Below are 25,806 nucleotides of genomic sequence, written 5' to 3'. Positions count from 1 at the left end.
ACGATAATTTACACGACGAAATTTTTTCCCACCTGGGCAGGGTACTGGGTCGCCATGGCAGAGTCACTGATATCACAAATTAAAACAATCTCATGGAGATACAGGAAACAAAGCTGCTAGCGATCGCCGGGCAATCCTCAATGACATGAGGGTTGTCCACGTTTATCGTTCTCAATACTCTGAACTCAATGGTTAGCCCTTCTCCCCTAGAAATGGATTCCCTGACGTGTTACGGGTGTGCTTTGTAGTTTCCGCTGCTTTCTACTAGATTCGTGGTAATATTGTCGGCGGGTTTGAGTTTGATTTCAATAAGGAGTAACAAAAGAATGGCCTATGTGAAATTTCCCTTGGCAATTCATGTCGGAAATCATGGGAATGAACAACGCGGATGCTTGCATATCAGCGCAAAGTTTTGTAGAATCTCAAAGGAAAAAAAAAAAAAAAAAGGTTGATGAATTAGCAACAAACGGAACGGTTTCTGAAATTTTGACGTGTAAGTTATCGAAATAGATAAGGTCATCATCGTGTTTCGATATCACCTTCCATTCACAGTGACGGCTGTTCCACTTAGATCCGCGGGGAAAGGGTCTTGAGGGTTGGCGGATAACAGCAGCTCTTGCAACTGGAGTCCAATTTCCGAAAAGATCTGCGGAAATCCGAATAATACCAGATAATAGATATCTGCATGGGAAACGCGAACAAAAAAAAAGGGTGTAACTGAAATTTAACTGTTCGAACTTTTATTTTGGTGTTGGGGGGAGAAGAGAAAAGTAACTCGGAAGTTAATCAATGACTGAAGCCCCCCGAACCGGTTTCATTTTATTTGTCAATGTTTAAACAATATCCATACTATCCAACAATTAGTAATATGTTCCACGAGTGGCCATATCTAGAAGCGAGCTAATCCTGCGTGTAGGTCCAATAATCCATGACACCCTCGTTATCCCAAAAAGGCTCAAAGCTATTTAGCGAATCCATTGTGAAGGCAATGCCGAGGGAATTGGCAATGGAATCCTGCATCGTCTGGTCATCGGCCTGACTACAGGCGCTGTTACTGCCACCGCCGATAAATTGGGCGCCGATGCTGTACGTCTGAGGGTTTGCACTGGCGATCTCAGATGCATGAGAAGAGGCGGGGCTATGGTGGCTGTCCCCTTGGGTGTGGTTCAGAAATACATCGATCTTATCGACGACGGTACGGGTAACGTTCGCGGCGCTCGCGGCGATGGCGAAGTGGTTGCCAAAAGTTTCAAAGACGGTGATGGCCATGCTAATGGCGTTTCGTGCGAGGGGTGTTAGAGGAGAGTTCGGCTGGCCCAATATGAATCCCATCAGGCTGATAGAGGCGTTCCATTGCCACTGATACGCCTCATGCCAGCCCGGGAGAATGTCGGATTCGTCGAGGATTTGATGCATGATATAGGTGATTGCCATCGCATGATTAACACAGGAAATTGCGTTGCTTTTAGTCTTTGGTTCGAGAATTGAAGAAAAGCAGATAAAAGGTCGATAGAGATTCATTGAAAGATTGTGGTACAGGAGTTCTAGGAGCACCTGCTGCCTCTTCAACCAGTGGGGTGCAAATCGCTCCACCTCTAACGGTGACCTGTCGGTGGAGAAACGTTCTCCAGTTCCTTGGCGTTTCATTCTCAACGCCGCTGGCACGTTGGAAAGCCACGTCTGGAGAGCGCTCATATTTAACGAAAGAAATTCTGCAGCGTTCTCCAGACCTTCCGGATCATTGTATAGGCTCTTCCCACCATTCCTACCAAGAATTTCAGAGCAGTGATCATAGAATGCCGTGTAGATATTGCGGGCTGTTATCAGTAGTTTAATGTGATGTAGACCGTGAGTAAGCCATGTGATATCTTCGCCGAAAGAGCCAAAGTTAGAGCCCGAATGCAATGCCAATTCATGGTCATCAGCCGGCAAACTGGCAGTAACCTGGGATAGTTGGGCATAAAAAGGCCGTCCAAGCTTCATGCATGTTTTGCTCTCTGTGGCATACAACATCCACCACATCCGTTTCCTTAACTCCCGCTGCGATCGGGGCATGTCCTCTGGGGGCTCTAAGTGGATGCCTAGGATATGGGCTGTCCGAACAGCAACAGCCAAAGTACTATGAGCCATGTTCTGGAATGATGCATTGCAAAGAAAGATGAGCGTGAAAATGTGGCACTGTAGAGTAGATATCGACGGACTTTCAAGCTCAATCGCCAATAAAGCTTGGGATCGCTTATAAAACCAGCGGCCGGCGATGGTCGCATCGTTGCTATCGACATCCGCTTTTGACGCGGTGTTTGCATCAGACCGTGGCAAAACTGAGATGCCATATTGCATGGTCAGAGCAAGGACAATATCAACTAAGGCAGATGGTTTTCGAGGCTTCCCTGGCGTATCCCACAGCGACTTGTAATATTCTTTAAACTCCCTTTCATCCAGAATTGGCAGAGTGCAGTGATACGACTGCCAAAACAGGTTCAAGAAATAGTCTTCCTGTGTTCCTGTAAGGTAGTCTCCATCTATCGGTATGTCAGCGGACATGAGATTCTCTTCAATGCTTCCGTTCTTTGAGCTGGTGGGACACGAGAACGACCTGCTCGCGGAATTAGGGTGAAAATGATGTTCTAAGTGCGGCTGCTGGAGAACCGTAGCTAAGTAAGAACTTAGGCGACCGACGAAGTAGCATAGAGACGACGGGCCATAGAATTGGGTCTGGTGAGACTTGGCCATTCTTGCATGGATGCCCTCCCAATTCCTCCTGTTGGGCCGGTCTGGATTAAGCGGATCGAGTCCCTCAGGCGCGTACACAGATAAGGGCCGTGGAGGCTTTGAAGGGTGTACAACATGCTCAACTTCGGGTTGCTCAGCATCTTTAAGCTGCAACTCCAAGTCCTTAATACGCTTTTTTAGTTTCTCGATTTCCCTAACAGATTGTCAACCGGATAATCCACCACGGCCGTCTCGGTCAGAGAGAAAAAGAACGGGAGACTGTAGAAGACTAACCTGAGAGCGTGAGGCAGCGTCCGCAATTCGCTCTCCCCATTGCTGGTACATTTCCCTCCTCGACTACGACAGTTTGCACATGGGCGTTCATTGTCACATCTGATGCGGTGCCCACGGCACCAGTCACAGGCCCTCGCGACCTGCTTGCGCTTGGGCCGTACTGCGGTGGCGGATCTGAAAGGGAGTTGCTCAGATTGGCTCCCTCCAGCAGCGGCGTGAGACGAGTCTGTGGGGGTAGCAAGCATCATTGCGGGCATTGAATCAAGAACCTTTCTATGCGTAATGCCGCTGTTCATTCATCCAACTGTTAAGCTTGGAATTCTCCATGGCTGGGGCTGTCTGTCCGACCGATGCTTCCGCCAGCTCTTGACGTCGGGCTTAGCGCGATGGGATCCCCGCACTTGGCATCTGGTGTGGAGTTTGTCGAAGCGAATCTTCTTCCATGTCTCGATCAACTTCCTCGATATCAAGCTATCAAGCATTATGCTCCGTGCTGCATACGACTGCCCGCCCCAGGGGGCTCTGCGCAGTCTGGAAGGGGAAGCGTATCGCGACATAGTATCTCCCATGCCCCAAACTGGGGCCAGGTGAAGCGGAGAGTTATATAGAAGCCTAACCGAAAGGAGCTGTTCCGAAGCACCAGGATCATGCGTTGTGAACGTATGAGTTGCTGTGGCGTCGCATTATTCAATTCCAGGGAATGATTTCACTCTAAAACGCATTGCGACCTCTTCAGACGCCCGCCATGAAAGAGATTCTGGGTTCGAACGGGAGATAATTATCCGCTGTCGATCACCAGTATGGATATCCCAGGTCCCACACGCCAACTGAAGTTCGTTGTACTGTCCATATATATATTGAAATGCAGGTGCGAATCTGGCTACTAGGTATCTAAATCAAGATATCCCCAGCCAACAACCAAGTCGTTTCAAGAAAAGAAATAAACAAAAATAATATCTGCAAAGAGCAAACTGTCAACTCTCAAAATTCGGATGGCTTCCACTCCATGTCTCGCTGCGACTTAATCTCAAACGAGACTCGAATTGTTTTATCTGAGCTGCCAGAGAACGTGTCCCAGGGTCATTCCCCCCCCCCAGAAATCACACCGAAACCTCGCAGCCTGCTTCGGGGCGAGATCACATACTCTTGCCGCAAAAACTAAGATGCCAATATCCTTCATGAACTGGGCTGCTGGGATCAGAGAACTCGATATTTTAATCATCTGCACCGGAACCGCAAGCAAATTGCAGAAATCGTGGCGCACCACCTCGGCCTAGCTTCGGCAGACTCTTGCCAACTTGCTGATACCGAAAAATGGATACATGGAAGCTTCAACGCCTGCATGCGAGTTGATGTCAATGGCTGGAAGGACGATGGAGGAAACAATAAATTGATGATCCGATTTCCCCTGCCATGCCGTGTTGGAGAGGCGCCTTGCTCAGGAACGCAGATGAGAAGATCCGGTGCGAAGCCAGCACGTATGCATGGATCCAGCAGAACTGTCCAGATGTGCCCAGTCCTCGTTTGTATGGATTTGGACTCTCCACTGGTCAGACCGTATGTAGCTCCCCTGAGCCAGCCTGCTGGGAACACTCATCACCTAACAAATTCTAGTTCACCGTTCTTGTCAACCTGCCATTTATACCCCGTTCTATCCAAGCTTTGCGCTGCCGCTTGTTAAAGTTCTTGGTATATCCAATTCCCTCTCGCTATATTCAACACCAAAGCTGGGATAGACGTACATACTTTTAATACGGACTATCTGTTGATCGAAGATATTAAATCGTCGAGAGGAGAAATGCTTTCCAATACATAGCAGGAAAGACGTCATGATGTAAAGTTGCGAGCAAATCTCTTCCATGGTATATCCCGCATCGTATCCTGTCTTTTGCTCGCACCCCTCTACCAATGATCGGTTCCTTTGTTTTGGATGACAAAGGCTACTTGAGTTTGAGTAACAGGCCTTTTACTATTCAATATCAACAATTGGAAAACGAAAATATCCCAGTTGATGTTCCGCGAAATTATTCCACCGTTGATTCCTATATCAATGACACCCTTGCATGCCACGAGAGCCTTTTGCTATAGCAGCCCAATACAGTCAATGGTCTCCAGGATGACTTCTATCAGGAATGTATCTGCGTTGATGGTTATGAGAAGTGTCTGGCCTTGTTTCTTTCGCCATGATCTTTTCGAGGTCCCTTCTTTCTGGACCTTACTGACCTCCACCAGAGCAGCATTCTGGTGGATGATGAATGGAACATGAAGTGCATCATCGACCATTGAATGAGCCTGCTCGCGTCCTTCGGAAATAATCCACCCGCCATATCGGTTGTCAAACCAATCTATTGATACGGTCACGCTCGAAGACTATGAAAGTCTTCATGCAGAATTCATCAAAGTCTTTGAGGAGGAGGAACAGAAGATTACATCTGGGTTGCAACCGGTCACCATTCCAGCTACATCCAATTTTGCAGCAGGGTTGGGAGAGAGGGACATTTTGGTGCGCTCTACCGCACTTAAGAGTCCAAACAGCACTGTTCTCGATCTTTTACGACTACATCCAACCGAAGCTCTCTAAGACTCATATAGATGAAGAATCATTCTGGTTAATCACAATGCGCTACTGGACGTTTGATACATATGATTTTCTTGAACGCAAGTTGGAAGAGAAGGAGTAATAATACGGTAGAGCATTACGCGAAGCATTCGAGGATCGATTGTAGGCAGCAGGTTGTCAGTATGCTGGGTTTTTTTCCGTTGTAGGTGAGGCTGCGTCCTGCCCTGGATGCTTGTTCCGGGCTTCCCACAGACGACAATTGGTCGCAGGAGGCTTCTATCACTGCACATGTCGCGATTTGGTGCAAGCTAATGTCGAAATAGATATGAAAAAAAAAAAGGGCAGTGAAGCCTCGTCCCTGGGACCGACATTAATATTCGGAGGTCCCTGCAATTACCGCAGAAACAGGCCTCTAACTTTTTTCCACCCCTACCACCGAGATGACATGCAGAACCACGAAGAATCTATTCCAAGTCTTTCAAATTCCACCAATACTGTTGGCTCAGTTAACTACGGCAGATGCAGCAAATGGCAAGAAGTTCCCAGGCGATAAGCAATTGCTCATGAGGGCATATCGCTTCGGCCATGTCGTATATAATATACTTTGTCCATTTTCCATCAGCGTGGAGTCCGTGAGGTGAGTGAGCTAGATATCCAGTGATCAAAACTAATATTCAGCGGTAGCACTAGCAAGCTATTGTCGCAGGAGGTGCTGTCTGGGAACGGTCATCTGTTGTGGTTGGGGATGCTCAGATTCGGAGTGGCCGCGTTTCCGGGCAACTGTTTACCTCCTAGGTATACTGTGAGAGATAAGGAGCACTCGAGGAGTTTGACTGCTTCGTAAGGGGTGAGAAGTTAAGGGGCTTAGCTTTCATGTCCGTTCAGATCGGCGGCGGGGCTGTATGTCGTAGATTTGGTCTCTGTAACATCAAACCCTATCGGATAGTTGACTGCTAAAGGGCCCATCGTAAAGAAATCCTGTCATGGCGCCGCCCACAGTCGCTGGTGTTAGTTTATCTTGACAAAGTCTATCACACAAAATTGGAGTTTTCTCCCTCTCTACCTGGCTGCGCTCCCTCCCAACTCGGAGAGTTCTCCATGACACTGCGAACATCAGCGATATCTGGCATGGCGCCGGTCGTTAAACACCTGGATTTGCCCATTCTGCGTGTGCCTATCGGAACAAACAACGCACACATGCACATGTATGTCGGCCATTATTGTGAGACCTCCGCAACCAACGACAAGTGAATGAATATACACTTCTCCTAATTTCTCGAGCACGGTTGATCTTGAAGATAACCGAACCGGACTCCTTGGACACAACGCGACGACCAGTGTGTGCGGCTCGATGTGAAGGATGTATCATCGGTGTGCGCAAAGGAGCGGAAAAGACATATATATATACCTCTCTTCAGAACCGGCTACCGCCACATTTCCACCCACCTGAGGCTGCTGAATCACGCGAGATGCAAGATCGAAGGCGTTCAGAAGTCGGGCCCACTGCACGGGAGAAGTAGTAGCTGCGGTATGTACACAGTGTGTTCTCTCGCAAATTGCGTTGGGAAAACCTCTTCTTCCTTCCCCCGGAGGATGGATACGGAGGAGAAAAAGGAGGGGAGGGAGAAGAAAGGGAATACTAGACATTAATTCACTAGTTATGCATTAAACATCTAAATTAGTTAAATTAGTTAGCTATTATAATAAATAAAAGAAAAAGTAAAAGTAAAATAACAATAATATTCTGACCGCTCGCATGCTTCTTTTTCTTTGCCTTGCGCTCTCTTCGGCGGGAAAATAAAATGGAATAATAGAATAAATGCGAATAAATGCAAACCAGGAACTGGAACTGGAGGATGGAAAAAAGAAAAGAAAAAAAAAAAAAAAAAAAAAAACCCATTTTTAAAAGTAAATGTCACCAGAACGGATACCGCTGAAACGAGGAAAAAGGCAAGAAAAAGAAAAAGAAAAGGAAAGGAAAAACGAGAAAAGGAAGAGGGCATAGATCATTCCTTGCATAGGCGGCAACAGAAGGGCTGCATGCATCTGCCAGGATCTTAGGATCCTATAAGATCGATGTTAACACATATAATTCCGGAAGGAAGAGAAGGGTAGGATTCATCCTCTTCACATTCCACATGCCAGCACAAGGACACACATACACACACACCACGCTCTCCTCCTCTCTCTCTCCCTCTCTGTCTCTCATATGCATAAAAGGGGACTTCGACACAAAATTCATTTCAGCTCATAAAACCGTAGAGAAAACGTAACCTGTCGTTAAGGAAGTAACATCGCATTTCCGCCCAGAAAGGAGCGGGAGAGGGGGGGGAGGATATAAAAATGAAAATGAAAATGAATAAATAAAAATAAAAAGTCGGGGAGGAAGCGGAATAAAATATGAGTAGATGGTTGTCATTCAATACGACCACGACCTGGAAGTCGATCGACAGGACAGGGAGGAAACAGGAAGGGAAGGGAGGTAACAGGCGGAATATAGGTGTTGCTAAAAAAAAAAAGCAGCTGGGAAACACCTATCCTTCAACAAGGGGACTTCTTAGAGCCCCGTCCTCCGTTCCCGCTCCCGTTCCCGTTGGCGCCTCCCTTCAAAAAAGCCGCTGTAACTGCGGGTACTCAACCGAGTACTTCGAAATAAGCTTCTTCTTCCAGAACTCAAACGACTCCTGCGCAACGGCTGCCGAATTCTCATCGCCCTCCCGAATAAAGGCCTTCCGCAGGCCCAAAAACAACGCCTCAAACCCCCACTGGTCGGCCGTCCAGCTGTCGCCCAACGAGTACAGAAACCGCTGTAGCCGGCGGCCCTTCAGCACGATGTCTGCCATGTCAGGCCTGCCGCGGCGGCGGTATATATCTGCAAACTCCAGTTCGGCGGGGGAGAGGGCGTTGTCGCCGCCGACGAAGCTGCGGGTGGGCCAAAGCATGGCCGGGGAGCTGAAGGCGTATTCCTTTGACTTGATTGACGAGGAGGACCAGTCGATGATGGCGGTGATGTTGCCGTCGTCGTCGACCATGATGTGGTCGTCCGTTTCGCAGAAGTGCTTGAGGTAGAAGGGCCCGCCTTCGCGGCTCTCTGTCGAGGCGACCAGGTCCGGGATCGTGTGCAGGCGCCAGAGGTAGGACAGGAAGTGGCAGAGGGAGAGATGTGCGAACTCGCCGTCGGTGATGATGTCTAGCTGTAAGTGCATGATGGCTCTGAGGGAGGCGTTAAGGCTTGAGAACGGCCCAATTGGAGTCAGAGAGTCGCGGAACAGGGGAAGCTGTGCATATCCGCCTATGCTGACTTCTCCATCGTCCGACGGGACGATTGACCCGGTCATCTCGAACGAATGGCGCTCCAGCTCGAGTGAGATATCCACCAGCTGTTCCATGATCTTCGTCTGTCTCGATTTGCTGGCTTTGTCCCACTGCAGTTTCCGACCGCCCATCTTCTCCAGAAGGACGAATGATACGCCGACATGGCCATCCGCAGAGTCAGCCCAGTAGTGGTAGTATACCCCGGGGGCAGGCACGGCAGTTTTCTCGAGGAATTTGAGCGTGAACACCTCGCTAAGAAAGATATATTTCTGCACCGACAGGGGCGGGAAAGCGTCATTCCTCAGCCGTATCCGTGCATCCCACACCACGCCATCCTGGAAATTTATATCCACGTGGAAATCGGTTTTGGTCATATGCTTCGAGATGCGTCGCCACTGGGTGTCTCTGTCGGCCGTGAGAGCGGGGATCGAGCAAGGGACGCCACGACGAAGATTACTCGCCAGCGAAATCAGGGCGCAGACGTCGAGCTGGTCCAAGACCTTGAACAGGTGGCCACGCTGGGACGAGAGATAGGCCTCGCGGTATGCATCTGGATCGGTATCCTTTTTAGTTATCAACGAAAGTCAAAGTTAGCGGGGGGCAAGCTCCCGTTCGGCAAAAAAGGTAATTGATAATTCCAAAGCAGCGCCAAAAAAACAACAAACAACAACAACAACAAAAAAAAGCAAACGCAAACACAAAAAAGCAAGCAGGACTGGGTGTAGGCTGGTCTCTTGCCTCCGAAAGACATCTGTGAGAAGCTGACTTGATGTGGGCGCCGCAATGGTTCCTGGAGCAGATCAGACAGCCGCCATGTTTGCGGGCAGCCGACTTGGAGCAGCCGTGCACGTCGCAACCCCTCAGAGGCATAATACAGCTGCAGCGAGCTACATAAATATGGACCTCCCGGGGGCCAGTGGAGGGGCAGCAGGACAGGGGGTAGGTGTAATGACCGGGAGAATGAAGGTGGTGACCGAGAGTGTCTATCTATGAACAGCCAACGTGTTCGTGGTGTATGTGTGCGTGTGTGGAGTAGTGGTGATCCTGGCGGGTCTTCTTCTTGGTGGTGGTGGTTGTTGTTGTTGAAGCTGGGTGTGTGGAGGGAAAAAAACGAGGATGCAAGCGATGTGAAGGCCAAAGAAGGAAAAAAAAAAGAACAGCCAACTCAGCAGCAACCGATGAGAACTGACGAACTCACTAACAGGCAACGGCCAGGAACCAGCAGGACGGAGTGAATCCGCCGTGCTCGACTAGCCAGCAGTTGACTTAGTTGGTTTGGCAGTTAGTTAGTTCGTCGTCCTCATCGTCGCCGCCGTGTAGATAGGCCGCAAAGGAGGCTGCCAATACGCCCAGTCGGCCCAGTGCCCCGCCAAATCGCACCTGCAAGCGACTCGCAGACCCGCAGACCCGCCGTCCATGCAGAAACCACTAACTACCACCCGACCGCCAACCGCTGGCTGGCTGATGCTTCTCAGAAACTGGGGGTTGGGAAGAGAGAGGAGGGAGGACTGTGTTAGTGACGGGACGGCATTGTGATTAGATCATCGTTACGGAGTATTTAGTTAACTTAGTTATTTAGTTAACTAAATTTGGGCGCGAAAAAAACACATATCTGGTTCTCAAGGAACAAGTGTGAAGTTTTGATTCTGATCAAGGAGGTCTTAAACATCCAAACTACTATTTTGACAAGCTTCCACTCTTACTTATTTTATGGTAGAAATTGCGTTCCTTCGCTTCCACCGAGTGATGAAGATATATATACTCAGAACTGATACAACCCTAACCCCGTAACTCCAGTAGGTACTAGTAATAATGCATGCATCCATATATGTGGCAGTACCAGTGCGCTCAATGCGTTCAATGGTACGCTCCTTATCAACTGAAATAGGGGGAGAAAGGCGGATATGATAACCCCGATGGCAACGTGGAAATACACTCAACAAACAGCGCCGTTTCACATGGCGGGTAGCAACAAGAGGAAAAGGCAAAAAAAGGAAAAACGATAGAGGGGGACGTAAAACAATATATATACTAGTATATAATATAAGGTTAAATATATAATGAATGAAATGGCAATGCATGAGTGATGGACAGCGATAGAGGAAAGACGTGATTTTCGTGGGAGGGACTTTACTTATTTATGTATTTTTTTTCCAAATGCGAGTTCTAAGGGGTGCAAGGAGATGAAATGACATTCAGATGGACAATGCTGTTTGGCGGTATATCTTATGGTATGGGGAAGAGAGGTAAGAAGATGGATAACAAGTGGAAATAGTATATGCCCAAATTATGAAAACAAACCTCATGCTAGGGAGAAAGAGAGAGAGAGAGAACGCGGGAGCATAAAAGCTCTGGGGAAAGGCGGAATGAAAACCAATAAAAGAGATAAAAGAAAAAACGGAAACGGAGGAAAGGATACACAGTATCAACATTTTTCCGCCTGCTGATGCTTTTGTTCCATCATCATGCTTCTCATTTCATACTGGTTCGTTTTCAGGTATCAGGTATCAGGTATCAAGCCATGTAATGTCATAAGTGTCGTTTCGAATTCCCTTTACTTCCTTTCGAAAAATGATGCATAGCAAGTGCAAGACATGCAGGGTACGTAAAAATCAACTAACAGTAGATGTGCCAAAAAAAAAAAAAAAAAAAGAAAAAGAAAAAATGTGAGTGAGAGAGAGAGAGAGAGAGGGCTGAAAGAAAACGAGGAAGAAAAAGCAAGGACAAATGGGAATGAGGGAAAGATCCATGATATTTTTTTTTTACCACACTCACTGACACAATAACCTGCGGCACCGTCCCAGATTCACCCCAATCACTCGTCCCCCAACAGCTCTCCGCAGCCTAATGCTTCTTCCTCGTCCTGTAATCATGGGTCGCAACAATATCATCCTCTTCGCCCTCCTCCTCCTCCTCAAAAACAACCGGCGTCCGCCTCTCGCTCCGTCTCTTCGGCCGCCGCCTCCTACTCGAGCTAATATTACTCGCGGAATCGGAGGGCAATATCTCTGAAACCCCATCTTCAATCCCGTCATCCGTTGAGCTCTCCCAGCCGCCGTTGCCATTCAGACCGTAGCCCCCGATGCCCGCCGCAGGCGTGCCCGAGAGCACTTCAACACCCCCGGATCCCCCGCGCCGTGTTAGATTGGCAACTTGCAACCCCGCACCGCGTTCCCGAAGGGCGCCACGGATCGCTTCCGCTTTGACATGCAGGACTTCAAAGGCGTCTTCCAGCGCTTCCATGCCGAGGTAGATGTCCCGTTCGATTTCAGCAAGGGCGGCGATTTCGGTGTCTTCGTCGACGTAGATGGGGGCGCCAAATGAGGCAGGGGCTGGAGTGGACGTGCGGGATGGATATGAAGGACCACCGTACGGCTGGCTGATGTTTCGGAGCCTGGCGTTAGAAGCTTGCGAAACCGGTCGAGTGGATCCAGGCCGAGGGGCCCGGACGGATGCGGCGGAGAACGTTTGGGGAAGGTCATCATCTGCACCACTACGGAGAAATCCATCGAAACGTCCGGAGATGAGAATGTCCCATTCATCGCTGCTGATGGCTGCGAGTGTGGCTAGGACATGGTGTATGCCCGGGTTCTTCAGCAAATAGAGCGCTGTTTCAGGGTCACGAGGTGGTATGGATAGTCTGTATAAACGCTGGATTGCAGCTCCGGACTGAACGATGGCATCCGGTCGATCTCGTGGTTTGGGAGTTTCACGCTTTGGCTCTGGGGGTGTCATTGCAATGTCTAATAGCGCACTGAAGAGTTCTCTCTCCTCCTGGTCTAGATAAGTTAGCATGGCAAACATCAGTGTCTCATCGTCAATCTCATCAGGCGGGCTGCCGCCTTGGTCATTGCTGTAAGAAAGCCATTTATCCACAGCGTGCTTCGTTTTCCTGGACTGGCGAACGAAATGTTCCCTAAACTCTTCGGGAATGTCCATATCCATCTTCTGCATCGGTTCGTCGCTGTTTGAATCCGTAATATCTGCAGCCCCCGGTTTGGCAGCGATTTTAAATGGAGGCCACGGCGGTAGATCCTGTCGACCAGAAACAAACTCTAACACCTCGCCCCAGCTGACTCCTTCTGGCGCAACCTCGGTAGGGGAACACATTATACATTGGCATGATTCAGACGAAATATCCCGCGCAAAAACGGCTTCCAACCTGTCCAGGAGCCTCCTTGCAACCGATCTATACCCTGTGGCCACGGCGAGAGATCCACATTTCGATATTACTACTCCGTAGTCATCAAGCAACTTATTGTACGGCTCGAAAAGTTTGGAAGCAGCTGCCGCGGGTTTGAAGAAATCCTGCGGCATATTTGCAGACTCTCCAGCTCCAAAGAAACTTCTAGGGACATGATATTTGAGCCCACCATTGTTGAGTAAATAATCCACTTTTGGGATCGTAATGGGTACATTAGGAGGCGGGGGCGGGGGCGGGGGCAATCCGGTAGATGGGGAGTGAGGCGCTGACGGCGGGCTCAGCTTTGTTGGGGATGATCTTCTCGGTGTAGGGATTCTGTGGGGCTCAGATGGAGCTCTCATGGTGATAGAGGGACGTTGATATGTAGGTTGCTGATTTGGTGCGATAGATGTTGCGTCTGAGTCCACGGTGGAGGGTACAACTTCGATCTCGACCTGTGTTACTGATGATAGGTCTGGAGATGAGGGCTTTGCTTTTCGGCGGGATGATTGTTTGGCTGAGTCACTCCTCCCTAGTTGTCTTGATTTGGATGTATTTCCGCTGGTTGGAGACTTGTTGTGCTGAGACTGGAGAGATTCAAACAATAACTTCCCGGGGGTACTTGGTCCTGACCCTCTGCTGCTCGTTTTCGAACCTTCATCTGACTTGCGGCGCATGCTTGAGGTGGACTCCTTGGAGATGGGGTTGGGCCTATGTTTCTTCTTTTCATCCTGACTCTTCGTTGCACTCCGTTTCTCCTCCGATTTTTTGTTCCCACCTGTGGTGCTCTCTCTCCTTGTAGACTGTTGGTCAAGGTTCGTTAACGGGGGGCTTGGAGGGGAGCGGTGAGCGCTATGCCGTCTAGATGCCTTCTCCTGTTCGGTAGGATTGATATCTTCTCCTCTTGTCTTGCCATTTGTTTCTTCTCCCGTAGTTAGATCAGTTGGTTCAGGCGTCAAGATATCCACTTTGGGTTGCCCGATGTTTTCCCTGCTCCCCAGAAACCCCACCGCTTCCTTGCTGTGCGCTTTGGAAAATGACGGATATGGCAAATTGGGCTTCGACTCCACAAAAAAGGCAGCGGAGGGGCGGGAATTCGAGTCGGTGGCGGGCATGGAGAGATTTGACGAGTTCAACCTATAATCTCCTGTGACAGCTCTCCTTCGATCCCTTTCTCTTGTTGTGAGTTCGCTTGGTCTTGTCCTATGGAATATCCTCGGAGTCCGTCTCTCGTATCTCGTATCAGAATGTCTGGTGCCTTCCTTCTCAACAGCATCTCCTTCGAATAACGACGGTGGGGAGCGATATCGAGGGCGACGTTGTTCCCTGTCCTTTTCTCTCTGACTCCTGCGTTGGCGATCCCGGTCCTCGTCCTTCGCAGGCATGACGCACGCCGGGAACGACAAGGGAGTCCTCCGGCGAAAGTTCGTTCGTCGGTTGTGGCGTGTAATCCACAGCTTATTGCTGATAGCCTGATGCCAACCAGTAAGAGACTGGCCTGTTCGACATCAAAACCCTCTATATGCTTGTTGCGTGTGGCTTCTATTCAGACCCCATTTGGGTTTAACGTGAGGGACAAGGATGTGGTGGATGACGGAGGCGGTGCATTTGGTTGGTGGGTCGATGAAACGTCCAGACGCTGACTTCAAATTCTTGCTCTCGTTTCGAGAGAAGCGAATCAAGCTGCAGAACCAAGCGTGAATTGCTCAACACCTGAATGGCCGATACACGCAGGCAACAGACGACGAGAGCCGGAGACGATGTGGGCGTTGCACGGAAGACTGCACGGAAGACAGAGAGATGGCCCAAAGAGTGGTTCAATCGGCTTGATTCTGCAGCAAGCATGGATGCAGGGCCAATCGGGAGCCTGCAAGAAACGTGTCTCAGGGTGTTGTAGATGCTGATCTCTGAGACGGCGATTATCGATCGATGAGGTGGTGCTGATTACCGGATTCGGTCACCACATCACTCCCATCACCACACCAACACGGTTTATTTACCTGTACAGTTGTTGAGGCAGCGCTGAGACATTGATCTTTGTGTTCTGGTTACAGGTAGCCAAATGACCCAAAAAAAGGAATCAGGAAATATCAATACTAATCTTTCCAGAGATTGATTGGTGGTAAATCCAAATATATAGATATCTTTTCTTTATATACCAAAAAATAAATTAAAAATTAAAAATTTATCGACGAGATCATTTATCCTGAATAGTCTTTTCAAAATAAGTTGATGTTTCCGCCATCGAAGATTCAAGAATCCAACTGCCGTTTGTTTCAATGGCAATGCTTCCCTGCATAGCAGCACGGCGAAGCTTCTTGCTCGCCCGTCTTCTGCGGCCCGTCTCCGTTTCCCATTCCCAACCCTCCTTGAGCCACATCCAGGTCAAGAATCCGCGGAGCTCCTTATCCTTGGGAACCACTGATTTCCATTCAGGCACGAATCCATCAGGGGCCTCTACGCCCTCCCAGTCCCTCGCCAGACCCCTCAGCTCATCACGACAAAATATCCTCCAGCTATCAAGGGCATACGAACCCAGGCCGGGGAGATGAGCGATCTCCCAGGCGATTCGGGTGTCATCATCACCCACGCATTCTCCAGGTTTGATATCACGCCCATCGCCTTTGTTGGGATAATGGAGCTTCCTGTACCTTTTTCCTTTGACGGGGGGATTTTCAACCCAGAGCTTTGCGAGGGCAATACATTTGCGGGCACGGGCATTCTGGAAACCCAGACAACGGATCATCCCGACAACATCCTCTTCCTGCGCTTCTGCGAGGGCCGCGACAGTCGGATATCTCTCAAAAACGCTGTATAGAACCGGTATCGCAACCTCGCCACGGGTTCGATTAAGGAAGATTGTTGCGATCAACAGTCGGAAGGGGTTGTGAGCGAGCTTCTCTTGGATCAAGCCAAAGGATCGGGCTGATATTGGTGGAAATGGGAGACAAGAGGCGGCATTTCGACGCTTCTGGGGGAAGTACGGGGACTTCTTAGGCTGTTTGGCCATATATCGTTCCTCAGAGATTCCAAGGCTGTCTGTTAAATTCGGACAGACAGACCTTACTACGTACTTTCTGGCTCAAAGGGTCTGGATTTGGGGCCCATATCACGTGGCCAGCATAAAGTTCCAGATTCAACCGGTACTCCGTTTTGTTCGGCTGCGCTGCACCAAAGCTCAGAAAACATTGGAACCCGTAGGACTAACGCTCTCACGAGCCAGGGCCTCCTTCCCTTTGCAGGCATAAGCGCCGCGGGAAACTCTAAAGTTTTAGAGTGAGGGAACTCTAAACCTAATTCTGAAAAGGCCTGCGAACCGTGCCACAGTGGCTGACGTTCCAGCTGCAACATCGTCCCCCTACAGCGTAGTTGGTTTCACATAGATCTGATAATAGAGAGAGAAAAAAATTAATATTGATATAAATGGACCTGCAATGCACACTAGTGTTTTCCATCCCAAGATCGCCGGATCTCGCGAGATCAACAACTGCCTCCCTGATGTGGGAGAGAACTTCTGCGCCCCAGTAGTGAATACGCAGCATGGAACAACTGCAGAAAATGTTGCCAGACAAAGAAACAATTTCTGCGCAAAAAAGGACAAGAACCTGTTCCCTCTTGCTACTCCCCAAGAGCAGTAGAATTGTGATGAAGGATGCGTAAACATATTTTCTCCCTTCCCGATCTGCCAAGCACTGACTATGCCGATGTATTCTTGTTCTGGCGGATAGAGTGGGGCTCCTTTACGACACACCCATTTGATAAGGAAAAAGGAGTAACCTGCATATCGAACGATAGATAGAAGGGGCTTATTTATGTACAACACATTTCGCTAGCCTAATGTACACTTCGCTCGCCTCGATAACTTATATACAAGAGTGGATAACATGGCTCTATGACCGTCTAAAAAGATTATTCGGAGAGATCGCAAAAATTAAAACAAAAATCAACTAAAATAAAAAAAAAAAAAAACCAATACACCTAACACACATCGCACTCACGCAACAGCTCCTCCCGAATCCACCTGTCTAGGCTCCCCAACCGCTTCATACATGCCATCCGCCATCAGCCGGATAGCTTGCACCTTGCTGGCCCCCGGAAGAACCCATTTCACCGAATGATTCCTACTGATCATAAACGCCACCGTGCTGTTATCAAACGAATACTCAAACTCTGACACATTCGGGCTAAGCTGGTCATGGACACGGGGTTCCTTGAGCGCGTCATAGGTGGTCATATTCCTGTCAAGGAGATTGATGACACTTTGCACGGTGCCAGTGATGATACGCGACCCACCCGCGGCACCCGTGATGAAATAGACCGTGCCGTTGGGATGGGTGACGATCACCGGGCATATGGAAGAGAGCATGCGCTTGCCCGGTTCGATGAAGTTGGCAGGTGAGGGGATGTAGCCGAATGAGTTGTTGGTGCCGGGGATGGAAAAGTCATCCATGTCGTTGTTCATGATAATGCCGGTTTCGGGAACCATGACTTTGCTTCCGAAGAGGAGGTTTATGGTTGTGGTGAGGCTGATGGTGAGGCCTCTGGAGTCGGCGGCGACGATGTGGGAAGTTCCCGGACTGTGCATGAGTGAGTGTGGATGTCAGCTTTTCGATCTTTGAAGCGCTGAATGCACAATGGGTCCAATTGTTTGTTTTGTCCATCGTTTCCACCGAAGTTTCAAGGATTTGAGTTGGGGAGTTGGGGATTTGGGGCTGGCACATACGTTTCTAGGCTTTCAAATCCATTGGGGTTATAATCAGAGACATTGAGAGTATGCGAATCAGAGATTTTGTTTCGGATAATAGCAGCCATGGAGCTATTTAGCATATGATCTTCATATTCATCCATTCCCTCCGAATAGGATGGGTCAGCCAAATGCGTTCGCTACGGGGAAAAGAAGGACCGGAAGAAACATAGGTCAGCATTCAGAAATATGAACTCTATCACGCAGAACTAAGAGAAGAGGTGGGGGGTCTACCTGTCCATAGGCAAATCTCATTGCCTCAACAAGATGGTGGGTGCTCAGGTTCACATTTCCCTTGACAAAGAAATCATCATATTGACCGACAATGTTCAAGATACTCAATGCAACGACACCACTGGACGGGGCCCTCGTGCTGGTCACAGTGTAGCCCCGATAGTTGATATGTGAAGCGTTTCGAATCACAACGCTATAGTTCTTCAAATCGTCCAGAGTCATAGTCCCATTATGTGCCTGGAGGGCTCGGATCATGGAATCCGCAAGCGGCCCAGAATAAAAAGCATCGGGCCCGTAATTGGCGATTGTCTCGAGTGTTTGAGAATATCGTGCACGAGTGATAGTATCGCCCAGGCCCAACCGCGTTCCATTGGGGGCAAAGTCAACCGCCCACGAAGGATCTTTGGATAGAAAATCCTCTTTTCCTGCTGTTGCGGTCTCCATGTAATTGACCAGGTCCACATTGACCGGCCATCCTTCCCGTGCAAGACGAATGGCCGGTTGCATAACTGTTGACCAGGGCAAAGTACCATATTTCTCATGTAGGTATTGCAGCCCTCGAATCTCACCGGGGACAGCGCTGCCGCCATGTGTGGTTAGCTAGTAACAATTTAAATCTCGAGAGGGTGTAGAAAGCAGATTAGCATTTACCTAGCCAAACCCCCTAAAACCGCCCCTTCCACGTTACCCTTATACATGTCCTTATGCGCTGTTGCAGGAGCCATTTCTCTGAAATCGACGACCTCGTACCCGCCCTCTGGCGTTCGTACAATTGCGAATCCACCACCAGAGATGCCGCTATGATACATTGCTGGAATAACAAATGACGCGCTTAGCAGGAGCACATTTCTACATGCCAAGGAGCCCGGGTAGGGTGTTTTCAAATGAACAATTAAAAGGAAAAAAAAAAAAAAAAAAAAAAAAAAAACCTACCAACCACGCCAATGCAGAATACAGTTGCAACCATCTGTGGTAGGTCGAATGAGTTCATGTCCTGAGCATTTCAAAGCAGGAAACCAGGCAGCCTCACTACGGATTCCGCCAACAGTGCTACAAGGGTAACATATCATATCTAGGATACGAAATGATGTGACGACAAGGACAACAGTGTAAATTACACCACAGAAATGTACAATAGGAGAGGAAAGCGAAAGATAAAAAACCAAAATACTCACAGCATCCGCCGCGGTTCCACCCATCTTCAGCATCTCCGCCCCCATCTGGCTACAGTTTCGATTCTCAGACGCAACAGCACCCAACTGACCATGACGGCCATTTCTAGGAGCGGAAGCATCGTTGCTCAGCTGCACGTCCAATCTCCCCCAGAATGTCGTAAGGGACGAGTAGAGGGAAACCGCAATGAGCAGCATCATCGATGTCGCCGAGACGACGACGACAAGGGAATTGCTGAACATCCTGCCTAGATCTTCCTTAAATCTGGCTTAATCTTCCCCCAGAGACATCAACGGGCCGTTGTCCCCATCCTTTCTGCTCGAGAAATGTACTACTAGTATTTTTGTGGTGGGTTATCTTTTGCTGGTTTAATGCACGCTGTGTTCGCCGGGTGCTGGAGAACCGGACGAGATAAGTTCACAATGCTCGCTATAATACCACGTGATCACACCTATTTAGCAGCTAGATTGGTTACAATGAACCAACATTCCACCATCACATTTGAGGGAGTTGGTTCAGCCTAAAATGTGGAGTGATTGGTCTTAGTTCGAAGTTGGGGCATTTTCACATTTGGATGAACCATGTTTTGACTGCCGATTCCCGCCCCAAGTGCTGTGTTTTGGTTAGTGGCACACTAGCTAATCATAAGATATTGGGGATCAGATTGGGTTTGATAATGATATAGAGATAACATTTTTAAGCGCAGAAAGTTGGGGATATACATATCATATCAAGCGTATATGCGACATCCACATATCCATAACAAAAGGAAGAATTCTGTATGGAAAAGTAGATAGTCAAAAGGGGACTCTGTGCATGAGTGGACCCAGTATTTTGGTTGGTTCCACGCTATAATTTTAGGGCACCAAACAAGAACACCGGGATAGACCTCCCGAAGGCCCAATGGGATGGTAACCTGCTCCAAAGGATCAACTTCGAGCAGCAATTGATTTCTATGATCAATGGTTACATGAAAAACGGGGAATATTCTAATCGCACAGTAACTGAGGATTTACCGTCCGCCGTGTCTAGTCCATTCATCTGTATTCAATACCTTGAAAATGATTGTTGATTGTAGACACTTTTCAAATGTTACTGTATTACTGTAATTCTCCCTGAAAACATCGTCCTCTTACAACGATAGGCCCTTGGGTGAATGTCATATCAGCGATGGCATCGAGTGCCATATTTTGGATAGTATCAATCAGTTGATCCATTAGAAACGTCAACCTTAACATAGTTAGCCTTCTGTTTGGTTTGGTCTATAGAGCCTCAACTGTACGGTACGGAGTCCAATGAAGTGGCTTTAAACCGCACCGAAGGTTTCCCGGCCGAAATTGACTTTACCATGCACTGGACGGACGTTCAACTGTGTGCTGATGCAGAATTCGAGAAAGTACCTCTGTAGTCCTGAGTTGGGCCCAAACGAAAAAAAAAGGCCCACATGGGGCGAGTTATGGTGTCCCGAGTAGAGGTTTCGAAAGGTGCTACATCTCCCTCCAGAATCTTCCATTATTGTTGAAGTGGGTGGTGTCACGAACCTTCGTTGGCTCTACATGTAGGCAGGCTTAGGGGCTGCCTATTGAAGACTAGCACACAGCACATAGATGCCTCCTCTGCCTTGAAGAAGAGATGAGTCTGACAAAACGAAATACAATTCAGGCAACAGAATCACTGAAAATCGTTTCATTCGGTGTTCCTCCCCAGAAAGCTCTTTCACATAGCCCAGTCACAACAAAAGAGAAATCCTAGTTTCGTGCGGTGTAGCAGAAATATTCTTGTCGGCAACAGTACCTATCCATACTCAATTGGCTACCTGAAGAGCCTGCTGCGAAAAGCACAAATGTGAAAAACTGGTGTCTATATACTTTTTTGGCAGTGTGATATGTTGTGACTAGGCATTTGCTGATAACTTGAATAGTCAAATAAGAACAGCAAACCAAACTATAATTATAGCACTATTGCAGCGACTGGTGGAGTGATGTATATCTGCTAGTCACGGTGTCTGGGCCTGGAGAAGCTCTTGATGGCAGGGGATAAAATCGGTAACAGGCCCGTGATACTGGAAGCAACGCGAGGGGGCTTTTGGCAAGTGCAAGATCAATGAAATAAATTTGTAGTTAGGATAGTTCTTTGGATGTGGGTCTTATACTATTGACCGATATAGCAGCCTTGACGAAAGTAGATGTGGAACGAATTTGGAAAGACAGCTCCTTGACTCACAAACTAGATGACTCAACTCCCTCCTTGGGTTTAGCGTCGATCTCCCCGACGTCATGGCCAGGGATGATTACTAATCCAGTTTTACCGTCCCATCTCCACAACTCTTAGAACTAATAATTTTTCGACAAGATACGGAGCTGCAGCTTGAAGTGATTCAAAAGACACTTGCTACACTCAACTTCTGTAATTCCTAGCGTTTGCTTTATCCAGTTCCTGAAGCTCTCTTCTTTTTTTGTTTATTTAAAAGCCTCCTTTTCATTTTATTTCTCCCGCTCTTTCCTGTCAACTATATATAACTGAGGACTACGAGTAGACAAAAATAAACCAGATTTTCCCTTCTGGCTTTCATTCGACAAACAGCTGAAGCTAAATTCCCGTCGATATTTTTTTATCTTTTTCAATTGCTTCTGCTGCACCTGAACCCGGACGGAAGTGGTGAATCCTCTCGGGGAGGGCAACTACCCCGCGCCTGTACGCGCCGGCCAGCTACCAGCGATGACAGCCACTACAACTCGATCACAGTCTTCAACTGCGCAGACTCCATCTCTAGATCAAGCTCCCGCTCAGGATGAGAGGATAAATCCAAATGATACAGGTTCCAGGCGAACAGGACGTCGAGGCAGGGGAGGAAACAGTGGGAGCGGCGGAAATGTGAATACATCTCGCAATCGGACATTGTTTTACGGAAGCGGGAGACGGGGTGGTGACCCGGGTCGCGGGGGACCGGGAGCAGGAGCAGGCGCAATATCCAGGAGAGGAAGAGGGAGACTGCGAAGTGACGCGTCCAACACAACGAGGACCGTTGCCGGAATGGGAAGATTATTCGGCGGACAGTTGACACGGGAAGAACCACAGACAGCCGACGATGGTGGAAGCGATAGATCGTTCGTGCAAGGGGAGCAGGCTACACTACGACCTAATGCCCCAGAATTTATACCTGGAGTTCACGTAGCTACAACTACACCTACACCTACAACGACATCGACTCATACCCCTACGCGGAACCGGGAAAGGACGAGACAACCAAGGCCTCCAAAAGCGAAATCTACAGCGAGCGACATTGCCACTCGCACACATGAGGATATCACCAACGGTGTCTACGAATGCCCCATATGCACAAGCGAACTTGGTCGGAAGACGAAAGTGTGGTCCTGCTCGTTATGCTGGACTGTTTTCCATCTCAGCTGCATAAAGAAATGGTCGAATAACGAGGGTTCGGTAATGGCAAGGCCAAGACAACAGCAAGGCCAGGATGGCCATGACCACCCGCGACAATGGCGCTGTCCGGGATGCAACTTACCCCACGACATTTTGCCATCGACGTATAGCTGTTGGTGTGAGAAGGAGACGGATCCGCGACCCTTGCCTGGATTGCCGCCCCATTCCTGTGGGCAGACGTGCTCCAAGGCCAGGAAAGGGTGCCCCCATCCCTGCGATTCTGTATGTCATGCAGGCCCTTGTCCGCCCTGCACGGCCATGGGCCCAACGCAGTTTTGTTTTTGTGGACGCCATGAGTCGACAAAGAGATGTGCTGACACCAACTACGAGAATGGGTGGAGTTGCCGGGAGCCATGCGGCGAGCTATTGCCCTGTCTTGAGCATAAATGTGCTCGTCCTTGTCATGAAGGCCTTTGCGGCGCCTGTGAGGAGATTATTGAGGCAACATGTTACTGTGGAAAGTCTCAGACGAAAATGATGTGTAGTAATCGGGAGGAGGAAAAGCACAGTTGTCTTACCCATGGCAAGGGCACGTCCGAAGAAACAGTAGAGGAATGGGTAGGCTGTTTCGATTGCAGAGAAATCTGCGATCGCGTTTATGACTGTGGAATACATACATGCCAGAAACGGTGCCATCCACAGGATGCGGCTGTGCCACATTGTCCTAGTTCTCCCGATGTTATAACCCATTGCTCTTGTGGGAAAACACCTTTATCAGATATTCCAGGTTACATGGCTCGAACATCGTGTCAAGATCCAATCCCAAATTGCAAAGAACCATGTGGGAAGCTGCTTCCATGCCAGCATGAATGCCCCATTCTCTGCCACGCTGGTCCCTGCCCGCCTTGCTTTTTGAAGGTATCCATAACCTGTAGATGTGGAAAGGGTGTGTTCCAATCAATATGCAATCAAGGGTCAATTGAACCACCTCATTGTTTCCGGGTGTGTAAAGCCACGATGAACTGTGGGAGACACACCTGCGGTGAGCATTGCTGCCCCGGTGAGCGCAAGGCAATTGAACGACAAGCGACGAAGCGAAAGCTAAAATCTCTCAATGTTGCCAATCGCCCTAATGACCACGACATCGAAGCGGAGCATATCTGCACACGAGTGTGTGGGAGGTTGCTCAAATGTTCAAAACATATGTGCCAGGAACTCTGCCATAAGGGAAGCTGTGGTACGTGTCGAGAAGCTATATTCGAGGAAATACCCTGCAACTGTGGCCGATCAGTGCTCTACCCGCCGTTACCATGCGGCACACAGCCTCCACTCTGCCATTACGATTGCGCGAGGCCGAAATCATGTGGACATCCACAAACATCGCACAATTGTCACACTGATGACGAAAGCTGTCCCAAATGCCCGTTTCTAACGGAAAAGCGCTGCCTGTGTGCAAAAAAGACGTTGAAGAATCAACCCTGTTGGCTGGCAGATCCGCGATGCGGCCTTGTGTGCAACAAGGAGCTCAAATGCGGTTCCCACACATGCAAAAACCTCTGTCATCGGCCGGGAGAGTGCGAAGACTTGACCCAACCTTGCCAGCAGCCTTGTGGCAAGATCAAGAAACTCTGCTCGCACCCGTGTTCTGATCCCTGCCATGCTCCATTTCCCTGCCAGGAGAAAACCCCGTGCCAATCCCTCATCACAATAACATGCCCCTGCGGCCGTTTAAAACAAGAAAAGCGCTGCAACGCTTCCCGAGACAACAGAAACCGTCACCAACAAACTCAAAGTCAAGCCCCCAGTCCCTTAAAATGCGACGACGAATGCGCGCGTCTCCAACGCAACCGTTCCCTCGCGTCCGCCTTAAACATCTCCATCGACCCGCTCACAACCTCGGCAACAACTGACGGAGACTCCTTGGCAACAGCCACCCTCCCCTACTCCCCTGAAACCCTCGACCTGTACCTCACGCTCTCCACAACCTCCACCCTCTCCACCTTGCAAACCTACGAAACAACCTTCTACACCCTCGCCACAAGCCAAACGCAGCGCAGTGCCCGCTTCCCGCCCGCCCGCTCACAACTCCGCGCCTTCATCCATTCTCTAGCCGCAGACTGGGGCTTCATATCCGAATCCTACGACCCAGAACCACACCGGCACGTCGCTGTCTTCAAGGGCGCGCACTGGGTGCCGCCGCGTGGCCTTAGCGCTGAGGTTGCAGGCGGGGCAGTGGCGCAGGTTGGGATCGGGATTGGCGGGCTGAGTGTTGGCGAATGCGTGAAGATGCGCGAAAGGGAAAGGACGCGTTCGAGGGAGGCGAGGAAGGCGGCTGCGGCTGCAGAAAGGAGTCGGGGGGTCCTTGACGGTGGTGGGGATGGGGATTCTGCCGCGGTTGGCGCGGGCTCAGGCGATGGTTGGGCGCAAGTTGCGTCGAGGAAACGGCCGACGGCAGCGCCGCCAGAGTCTGCGTTTGTGTTTGGAGAGGTTGGGGGTGGCGACAAGGGGCGGACGTTGGTGTTGAGGAGTGGGGTTGGGCTTGGAGGGAAGGTGAAGGGGAAAGCAGGTGTGGCTGGTTCTGGCAGTGAAAGTAGGAGTGAGGGTGGTTGGAAGCCGTTTCCTGCAGGGTTTGCGGAGGATGTTGTTGACGATTGGGAAGAGGAGGTTGAGAAGGAGGAGAAGGACCAACTCGGTGTATCCGAGAATGGTGCCGTTGGAGGTTGAGGATGCGGGATCGAATGAAAATTGGGATTGTAAATTGAGGGTGCGAGTGGAAGTGTGAACGAGGACTGACCGGTGATGGGTGTTGGCACAATGAATGTTGGAAACAGGGAGCTGATTCGATTGATTAGGCAGGAGAAAGCGTCTCTCCTAGACCTTCTTATCAATCCATCCCCTGTTAGCACCTCTGTGCTAATACATACCGAGTTTGTGCATCGTGCTAGACGATAATGCGATACGCTTACACTTGCACCGTACATCTTGAGAAGCTATCACTCTCACACACACATGTATGTATACGCAGTATATATATAAGCGAAAAAACTACTTGTGGAATACATAGTATACATGAACATTTGGCCTCTTGATCAACAGATCTACATAACAAAACACCCCTTTTCATTAGCTCTTTGAATCTGGTTCCTAAATCTGGTCGTTTGAGAGCCAGCAATGTATTTGAAGTCCCGAAACTGAATTGAAGAAAAAAAA

The 25,806-nt window shown here is 49.3% G+C and overlaps 8 protein-coding genes across 8 annotated transcripts; 2 read left to right on the top strand and 6 right to left on the bottom strand.

The window, feature by feature from the left end:
- Positions 1-900: 900 nt before the first annotated feature.
- HCBG_05693 (fungal specific transcription factor domain-containing protein) lies at positions 901-3,575 on the bottom strand (the record flags this gene model as incomplete). The annotated part of the gene is made up of 2 exons (XM_045432742.1): positions 901-2,926; positions 3,355-3,575. 2 exons carry the CDS (start codon positions 3,573-3,575, stop codon positions 901-903), a joined length of 2,247 nt encoding a protein of 748 aa, XP_045286858.1.
- Positions 3,576-5,088: 1,513 nt separating this feature from the next.
- Positions 5,089-5,505, bottom strand: HCBG_05692 (uncharacterized protein; the record flags this gene model as incomplete). Its single annotated transcript, XM_045432741.1, has 2 exons — positions 5,089-5,376; positions 5,437-5,505. The coding sequence occupies 2 exons, from the start codon at positions 5,503-5,505 to the stop codon at positions 5,089-5,091; spliced, it is 357 nt and encodes a 118-aa protein (XP_045286857.1).
- A 2,667-nt stretch (positions 5,506-8,172) lies between these two features.
- HCBG_05691 (uncharacterized protein) lies at positions 8,173-9,696 on the bottom strand (the record flags this gene model as incomplete). The annotated part of the gene is made up of 2 exons (XM_045432740.1): positions 8,173-9,444; positions 9,688-9,696. The coding sequence occupies 2 exons, from the start codon at positions 9,694-9,696 to the stop codon at positions 8,173-8,175; spliced, it is 1,281 nt and encodes a 426-aa protein (XP_045286856.1).
- Positions 9,697-11,725: 2,029 nt separating this feature from the next.
- On the bottom strand, positions 11,726-14,909 carry HCBG_05690 (uncharacterized protein; the record flags this gene model as incomplete). Its single annotated transcript, XM_045432739.1, has 2 exons — positions 11,726-14,562; positions 14,633-14,909. The coding sequence occupies 2 exons, from the start codon at positions 14,907-14,909 to the stop codon at positions 11,726-11,728; spliced, it is 3,114 nt and encodes a 1,037-aa protein (XP_045286855.1).
- Positions 14,910-15,261: 352 nt separating this feature from the next.
- Positions 15,262-16,074, bottom strand: HCBG_05689 (uncharacterized protein; the record flags this gene model as incomplete). Its single annotated transcript, XM_045432738.1, has 1 exon — positions 15,262-16,074. One exon carries the CDS (start codon positions 16,072-16,074, stop codon positions 15,262-15,264), a length of 813 nt encoding a protein of 270 aa, XP_045286854.1.
- Positions 16,075-17,058: 984 nt separating this feature from the next.
- On the bottom strand, positions 17,059-20,453 carry HCBG_05688 (gamma-glutamyltranspeptidase; the record flags this gene model as incomplete). Its single annotated transcript, XM_045432737.1, has 8 exons — positions 17,059-17,641; positions 17,788-17,915; positions 18,043-18,622; positions 18,694-18,853; positions 18,976-19,009; positions 19,218-19,462; positions 19,938-19,992; positions 20,352-20,453. The coding sequence occupies 8 exons, from the start codon at positions 20,451-20,453 to the stop codon at positions 17,059-17,061; spliced, it is 1,887 nt and encodes a 628-aa protein (XP_045286853.1).
- Positions 20,454-21,933: 1,480 nt separating this feature from the next.
- Positions 21,934-23,134, top strand: HCBG_05687 (nuclear transcription factor; the record flags this gene model as incomplete). Its single annotated transcript, XM_045432736.1, has 2 exons — positions 21,934-22,581; positions 22,685-23,134. The coding sequence occupies 2 exons, from the start codon at positions 21,934-21,936 to the stop codon at positions 23,132-23,134; spliced, it is 1,098 nt and encodes a 365-aa protein (XP_045286852.1).
- A 479-nt stretch (positions 23,135-23,613) lies between these two features.
- Positions 23,614-25,671, top strand: HCBG_05686 (nuclear transcription factor; the record flags this gene model as incomplete). Its single annotated transcript, XM_045432735.1, has 1 exon — positions 23,614-25,671. The coding sequence occupies one exon, from the start codon at positions 23,614-23,616 to the stop codon at positions 25,318-25,320; it is 1,707 nt and encodes a 568-aa protein (XP_045286851.1).
- Between the last annotated feature and the right edge of the window lie 135 nt (positions 25,672-25,806).

Source organism: Histoplasma capsulatum, assembly GCF_000150115.1.
Source record: "Histoplasma capsulatum G186AR genomic scaffold supercont2.7, whole genome shotgun sequence".
In the NCBI taxonomy this organism is placed as follows: Eukaryota; Fungi; Ascomycota; class Eurotiomycetes; order Onygenales; family Ajellomycetaceae; genus Histoplasma; species Histoplasma capsulatum.
The sequence above is the reverse complement of the archived record's forward strand: the minus strand, read 5'-3'. Positions and strand labels throughout refer to the sequence as shown.